This window comes from Castanea sativa, chromosome 8, assembly GCF_040712315.1.
Source record: "Castanea sativa cultivar Marrone di Chiusa Pesio chromosome 8, ASM4071231v1".
NCBI lineage: Eukaryota > Viridiplantae > Streptophyta > Magnoliopsida > Fagales > Fagaceae > Castanea > Castanea sativa.
Genome location: NC_134020.1, coordinates 45,267,573 through 45,276,177, shown reverse-complemented (window position 1 = coordinate 45,276,177; position 8,605 = coordinate 45,267,573). Strand labels below are relative to the sequence as shown.

Sequence of the window (8,605 nt, the reverse complement as noted above, 5' to 3'; positions counted from 1 at the left end):
ATTATAAGCCAATTGGTCTTCTTTCCCAAAAGTTATTATACTACGTTGACTGGTAAGCGTGTATGGTCTGGTCACAATATTAGCTAGTTGATTGGACCCTTTGACCAATTAGGAGCTTGTAATGCACTAGCATTTTAGAAGACTAGATTATCATTTTAACACGCCAAGTTTCAGGTACAGTCAATGAATTGCTAGAAACTTGGATCATGAGCTATAAGTTTTAGATGATATTTTTTCTTAGCAAGTGGTGGGTTGTTGAGAAAATCTCGACTTCCTCAAAACTGGTAATCTTGTAAAAAAAATAATGGAGACAATATTGATATGGTAAGTGAGGATTGATCCTAAATTGACAGGTCAAATCCTTGGAAACAATTAGCCTTGCTTTCTTATTCTTTGTGCCATACGCGACCTTATTTTGGATATTCCTTTTTTGTCTCCTAGTATGAAGATGCTTTTGGTGTCAAGGAAATAGGTTTGGGTTTTCTTCTTATTTGAACCCAATGAGTAAAAAGTAGCATGATTTGAGCTTTAGTTCATTCCATAAAATGAGAATTGGTCCATTACGTGTCATATTGAGAAGATGTAGGCCATGAGTGACACACTCATCTTGGGAGTTGAAGTCTTGAAGAGTTCTGGGTCATTTTATTGGTGCCAACAGAGTGATTGGTCATGACTGAAGCAAGTTCCAAAGCAAGATAATTTTTGGCAAAAATTTAGGCCAACTCCAGATAGTCAAGTTAGTCGTTGTATAAAATTTTATTTGATAATTAACTTTTATTCTTTTGGGAGGGACAATAGTATTCTTATTATGAGTAAATTCTTTTTCATTCATTCTTTACAAACATTAAAAAAACAATAAATAACGAAATTGTTTAATCTTTTATAGTTCCCTCATTTGGCTTTTCCAAACTTTTTTTTTTTAAAACCCATAAACATAGTGTTAACCAATCATGTGTTAAATCTAAGTCAGGTTTAGGGGGGGAAAAAGGATGTGAATCATGTGATGCGGCCTTAGAAAATACCAACGCTAAGATAGTTTAAATTCAACACGCATGATTGTTGAAATACATTCCTTCCCACATTGAAATAATTTGTGTGGGGGGTGTGTGTCACTTTTCTGTTTTATCCAATTAGCATGATTCCAAGTAGAAAGCTATATCTGACTGGAGAAAAAGAAAAAGAAAAAGAAAAGTAGACACCTTTATGGCTCTTAACTCTTTCAGTAAACATCAGCAAGTGTCTACGAATATAATCAATAATCAAAAAGTTATAATCCTATATTTTATTGTGTTCTTAGTTAATAAAAATGAATTTAAAATCCTTCATATTGTTGTTGGAAACTTGAATTTTGATTGTTGTACAGTACAACAATGGAACTATAAGAAAATTTATCAAGTGCATGATACAAATTGAGGGAAAGGCAAAATCCTTCATTGTAAATGTTATAGGTAGAAGACCACTTCAAGTATCGAAAAACATTGACTTACAATAGGTCACTGATGCTGCGGCTCTATTATTCCATCATGCTTGACGGACATTTTTGAAACAATTGAGAAGCCTCTGACATGGAACCAAGTCATTGCTTCATTAAAAAGTATCAGTTAGGTGTATGAGATGGCTGGGAAGGAGATGGGGATCTCTCTTTTCGTTTACCCGTCAAGGAAACAGCTTTATCATCAGAAGACTGAAAGGAATGCGTGCTGTTATGTAAGCCATTGCCTCTTGTAACACTCTCTGACTTGCAAGGACTTCTTGAATCCAGGTTGGAGATGCAATGACCATTTTCAGAAGTTTCTGCATTGACTGGGACTTCATCAAAAGCTTTGCAAGCACTTGGCCTAGTAATGCAGAGCCAAGTTCTTAAAGATTCATCGCAGACACTGCTGTTGCTAGCAACAGGCACATGCCATGATCCTTTTTTTGATTCCTGAAATCCAGATTAGTGTCTCAACACTCCATACAAGAAATGAATCAAGATATAGTTTTTAACTAATATAAGAAAGATTATTTGGAAACAGCCAGTTTCTTGTAAAAAAATTTAGGAACACATGGGCCATTAGAATACTCCATATGTACAGCCCAACTAACAAGTACCAATAGTCATTCCATTAGCTACAAAACTGTAACTTTAAGGGAATTATAAATAAATTTGTGCATAAAGCTGCTTGAAGAACAGCCTTTTCCATTCAAGGGGAAAAACCTGATAAAAATTTTATACAGTAGAGGAAAATATATAAAAAATTCAAGATGGGGTGGGTTTTGGAAGACTTTAGGTCTGACTAAAAAGTAACATTATCAACATTTTTTTTTTGTAATGACAGACTATAAAAGTATCTAAGTATAATCTTGTACATTTATGAGCCATTATAAATGTAATGTGTTATTCAAGATGGGACTCCTCCTCCCCTCTTTCCTTTTTCATGTGCCTTGAAGGTTCCAAAAACTAATAGGAAGATGATCTCATTCTAATGCAGAAGAAGATCGAAAAAAATGACCTTAAGCTCCGTTGTTATGAAATATATGATTACAAATGCCCAAAATCAGAAACCACAGGAAGTCACAGAGAACATCTAAGCATATTTTTAATTTCATTTGAAAGAAGTTAATCACTTAATTGGATTTAGATTCTATTCTCTAGTATATCATAGAAATGTAATGTCATGAACAACCACCAATATGGCTTGAAGTCATCAAAATTGTTGAACTTGTCCAAATTAAAATGTACATGGAAGTCACTAGAGGTATATATAGGAAACTAGCAAAAAAAGATTTTCTAAGAGGACCAAAAGTTTTTGTTCAGTAGCACAATGTGATAGATATGAACTCCTAAATCCCTTCCACTTAAATTCCCCAAAGTGTATGCATAAAGTCGCCCATAGTTTAATGGCTATGAGATACATTGTACAACTTTGTTGAGTGCTTAGGGACTCATTACATATCACACAAGTCATTGTGAAAAATAAAAATTCATCAAGGTCCTATGTGATTGCCCAACATCATTCCTGCTATATATGCCTTTCAAATTTCAAACTCACACAAAATCATCTAAATTTCTATTAAATTCCCAATCTTACCACATTTTCCCTCTCCTTTTAATATATCAAGATCATAATCCATTTTGAAATCTAATCTAATGAGTATTGACCATTTTGGTTTTTTCTTTATTTTTTATTTATTTTTTTTACAAAGTAAATAAGGATTTTATTGAGTAAGACTACTTCATAGTTCATATACAAGGAAATGAACACAAAGGAATCTAAAGAATTACTAAAGGTTATGTACAGCTTGGCAATCATTTTAAAAAATCAGCAATGGAGATTGACCATGTATGGATTTAGATTTAATACATAAAAATTAAGACAATGTTGTGGCAATTTTAGCATGTCAAAATGCATAACTGTTCATCCCTAAAGTAAAATTTCAGCATTAAACATGGAGCCCGTGTAGTGACCAAGGAGACAAAAGTGACAAACACAAGCAGACAAACTTGAACATTCATGCGCTTGTGCACACACACACACAGAAAATTAATGGTGAAATGTATTACAAAGCCTAGAGAACAAATCTCTATAAAGACCGTCATCAAGTTGAGAAAACAATAGATGAAACTTTTTTTTATACGCACATATGGGAATTGTTTTTATTAGATGAAAACTTAAAGAACCAAATTACGAATGGTACCTGGATGACAGAAGAATATGGAGGCGGCATCTGAAGTTTCAAGTTACCTTTCACAAAAGTATACCGAACCTGGAGCATGGGGTGCAACAAATGTTTATTCATACAATGAAATAGGGATCTAACATATGATTCTCATCAAATTGATATCTAAGACTTAGGGCATCTCTAGCAGATTCTCCAAATTTTTGTACTGTTTGGAAAATGAACAGTAACATTTAGCTATAACTTACCCACTTTTTTAAATACACTTTCGAACAGATTATCTATCACATTTTTTATCTCATTTAAATATTATTTTTTCATTCATTCTTTATTCTTTTTTTAAAAACTACACATCTTCCAACATTTTTTTTATTCAATATCTGATTATTATAATAGAAAAAAAACATTTGAAGAATGAATAGTAGCCCATCAAATTTGATGAGCTACTGTTCATGAGCAAAAAAAAAATCCAAGTATAGAGAAGCTGTTGGAGGCTAGTTTTATGGTCTCATTCTCTATTATAGCCAATATTTTGCCTTTACATATACCATTGGAGATACTCTTACGAATACATGCTTTGAAGAACAATCCTAAGCAAATTTGATATTTGTACATCTGAACAACTGTTTCCTATTCCAAATATTAACTTTATGAATTGTGAACCCTGTCCCCCTAAGTCATTCAGATTGAGGAATGGAAGGGTAGCTAAGGACAGCTAAACATACATTTACTTATTAAAAAAAAGGCTCAGGACAGGAAAACCAATTATAATCATCTCATCATCTGCATCATGATAATCAGAAGAAATGCCCTGTGCCTGATGCAGTGCCTCAGCTAAGCTCAACCAACTCACATTGTTCAATGTCTTTTATATTCTCATTCTCAAGATGTGTATAATATAAAAATGCTTGGCTGTGTCTTGATAAGAGGGTGTGATTATCCATCTTATGTGTGAAACAGACAGAATTTTCTGCATCTTAGAGTGTAGTGAAAGGAGAGCCGGGCACAAGCCAAGACGTCCGGACGAGGCGAGGCACCACTAAGGTGCCTTTAGTGAGGCTCTTGCCTTTACAGCCTAGGTGAGCTAGGTGACTGCCTTGAAGCCATGAAAAGGCGCTAAGGCGAGAGCCTCAGTGTTTTTAATTTTTAATTTTTTTTAAGTTTTAAATTTTGAATAGAAGGTTGTTGTAAAACCTATCATTAGATTTTTTTTTTTTTTTTTGATAAGTAATGTAAGAAGTTTTATTAGAAAAAACCAACCAAGTACACTAGAAATGTACTAGAGTACAAACCAAGATTTCAGATTACATCATTAGATTATTAATTTAAAAAAGCATGTTAGAATACCTATTGTTAGATAAATTATTTTACAATAGTTTTTTTGTAAAACTTATTGTTAGATTAATTAATTTCTAATAGAAGCTTGTTATAAAACCTATTTTTAGAATAACTAATAGAGCCTAAACCATGTTAATCCTATTTTGAAATAATTTGATAGACCTAATTTTTCAAGCAACACATTTAAAAACACTTTATTATAATATTTCAATATACTAGGAACATATGATTTAAGTTGTATATGTATAATAAATATATTTAGACTTTGGTGCCTCGCTTTACTCGGGCTAACGCATTTTTGTCACCTCGCACCTCAAGCAAAACAAGGCCATGGCGCCTTAAGGCCGCCTTTTACTTTTGATTACCTTGTCTTAGACATAGTTATAAGTCAGTTCTTTGACCATATTAAAACAACAGATTTGGCAATTCATAAATGAACTTTTTGGACAGGTATTATAGAGAAGGATTTGAATTTGAATTTTTAGTTTAAATTTTTTTTTGGTATGTGAATTTTTAGTTTAAATGACTAGGAAATATTATGAAATGGCTTCTTTTTTCTTTTTTTCCTTCTAATGAAGAAATTAATAGATGGATTTGAGCTTTATTAATATGTGGATTTGAAATGATTATGCATAAGATGTCATTTCAAATCTATAATATTACAAGTGTTATTGATTGAGCAAAATCTTAAAAGCTCAAATCATCAGTACAGTAAGATTTATATTAGCATTTGCTCTTCAATCAAATGATTTTAAATCCTCGAATACCATGCAACTAAACAGTACTGAGCAAAAGGAAATATGGTTTAATAATGTAAAACCAAAGCTTCCCCACATCTAGCCAAAGGCGCACTCTTCTTTTTTGACAAGTAATAAATTTATTGATGAGAAGGAACTACCCTGCATATACAGGATGTATACATAAGATAGGCTAAAGAGTTACAAAATGTGTATCACAATTGAACCAAAAGAATCTATGAGATCTACAATAGAAGATATATCATTAGGACTCAATACACATGACCGTTCAAATAGCCAAAGGCACCCTTTACTAGAAATATAATTAAACGAGAGAGATATAATTATAATTAATAAAAGCACAGAAAAAATATGAAACAAAAATGACTATGTATAGGATAAGCTTTTCAGGCAGCACATACTTGATGTCGTTCTTTCCATTTGAGAAAAAAGCTACTTCCAAGGAGTTCAAAAATGTGATCTCGCATTTCATCATTTGTCACAAGTAAACTCTTGACTTTTACAGCAGCATACATCCAATACCTGAATTATATAACCCTTCATTAATAAATAAGAAAGTATAAGGGCAATAAACACAAGCTGTTGAAAACTGAATGAATCCTAATTCATACATTCAAAATCAAAATGACATAAAAATGGATGTGGTGGTTTTAGGGTAAATACCAATCATCATTGGAACCAGTTGGTGTTGTATAAAGAACGCCGTTATCCATCCACTCCTCTACCAGCTTTCTTTGGGAAGGATTTTCCAGAAGTGCCCAAAGACGTTTGTTATGCAAGACAACCAGTGGCCATTTGTTTCCACTCCAATTATACAATTCTTTCACAACAGCATCAAGCTGCTCTATTGCAATTTGCAGGACATAAACATTAATGAAAGATAAAAAATCAGTGGTTAGATAGAAAGAGAAGAGGGGGAAGAGGGGGAGGGAGGAAACCAACACAAATAGAATGTACAACCTGAGAGACACTGAATCCACCATCTGCAAAATTTTGTTGGTAGAGCCCAATATTTGCTCCATCCACAATAAATTCAAAATCACCATGTTTTTCCAGCCAATCCTTGAATAGGATATTTCAGTGAAGAAAGAGTATCAGCAAAAAGTTAGGAGAAATACAAAGTATAAAAGACATTAATATTTGTTTCTGAGCAGATAAAATGAAATATTAAACCTTTCATATACCATATCAAAGATTAAGTGGTCCATGAGTTTTAGAAGCATAACAAGCAATAAAACCCTGTACACCTACATTAACTAGTCAATGAGTTAACAATCAGCCAAACCACTGGAACCAGACACTAATTCTATCATGCCGTCCAAACAGACTCAACCAGTAACATTCTAATTAATCTGAAAATCAGAACCAATGATCAATTTGGTGACAGAAGCAGTAAATCAAACTCTGCATTTCAATTCTTCTAATTCTACATAATAATATACAACTGACATTCCACAAAAACAAAAAAACTAACCTCCTAAACATTTGAAGTAGACACATATCAAATAGAATCAAACACACACTCACCTGAAACTCACTAAAGTTGGCCTTCACCTCCCTTTCCAAAGCCAATGCAGCCACGGATTGCGCAAACCTCTCAGTCTCAGCATCATCAATGTCCACGCACGCCAACTGCTCCCCACATCCACCACACCGCCCGGCCAAATCCACATTGGCTCTCTTGACAGCCCAATCACCCTTCCCAATCCACCCCAAACCATGCCACCCTCCCCCGTTTTTCTCCACCGCCTTTTCGACTCTCCCCACCTCCCAATTCACCTCTCCCACCTCTCTTGCCTTCTCACCACAAAACCAATCCTCAATAGCCTTCGCCGTGGTCGAATCCCCAACACTCCTCACCACATTCCTCAACTTATGCAAATACCCATAAACCCTTTCTCCATTCCCAGTCTCCGAGCTCACTTTCAACAAAGCCGCAAGCTCCGGCTCCTCTAAGCTAACCCCAACTTTACCCATGTGTTCCTCCACCTCATAAGCCTTCTCCGCCTCCAAATTCTCACAGAAACACATCAATGCCGGGTCGTAGGTACGCAGCCTCGGCGCAATCTCCATGGATTTCACAAGCCCAAAGGCGTAATCCCCGTCGCCTTTCGCGGCGGCGAGGCGGGCGGCGGAGGTGATTGCGGCCTCGTTGGGCTTGATGTGGAGAGACAGCATGTGATCGTATATGCGGAAGCCGTAGGTCAGAGCGAGGGGTTTGAGTGATGGGTCGGTGACGGAGTTGGAGCAGAGGTAAAGGAGAGTATTGAAGTGGCTCTGGTTGAGGCGTTGTGAAGTCGCGGACTCGTATAGCGAGATTGCGGCGTGGAGGTCTTTGTTTTTGGAGCAGAGTGTGAGGTCTGAGTGGAATTTGGCTTCTGGGGTTTGGTTCTTCTTCTTCTTCTTATTCCTGTTATTGTTGTGAATGGTGCCGGCAGAGGCGGCGGCGGCAGCGGTGGTGGTGTCGTCCATGGCTTGAAAGTCCGAGCAAAAACCCTTTTAGATTCAAAAACCCTGCTAGAGTTAAATGGGTATTTGTGTATGGGCTTGGTCGCATTGGGCTTAGGCTGGCATATAGATTATAGAGTACCATTTAGTATTTTCATGAATTCAACAAAATTCTAGTTATGAAATTTTTACTGGAAAATAATTTTTATATTGTGGCTATTACTTTTTTAAATACACACTACACTACACTACACTACAACAAACTCTTTATTTTTATTTCTAATATATTTATATTAATATATTTTTTATTCTTTCTTAATATTTTTAGCAAACACTCATTTTATCACAATTCTTTTCCCTCGAAATCAACAAGGAAAATGCTATATCTATAATATTTT

The 8,605-nt window shown here is 35.0% G+C and overlaps 1 protein-coding gene across 1 annotated transcript; it reads right to left on the bottom strand.

Annotated features, from left to right (window-relative positions):
* Window positions 1-1,254: 1,254 nt before the first annotated feature.
* On the bottom strand, window positions 1,255-8,300 carry LOC142605539 (proteinaceous RNase P 2-like). Its single transcript, XM_075776941.1, has 6 exons — window positions 7,287-8,300; window positions 6,720-6,821; window positions 6,423-6,598; window positions 6,161-6,281; window positions 3,682-3,750; window positions 1,255-1,927 (listed from the first exon to the last, which is right to left on the bottom strand). Exons 1-6 carry the CDS (start codon window positions 8,229-8,231, stop codon window positions 1,598-1,600), a joined length of 1,743 nt encoding a protein of 580 aa, XP_075633056.1. The 5' UTR covers window positions 8,232-8,300; the 3' UTR covers window positions 1,255-1,597.
* Between the last annotated feature and the right edge of the window lie 305 nt (window positions 8,301-8,605).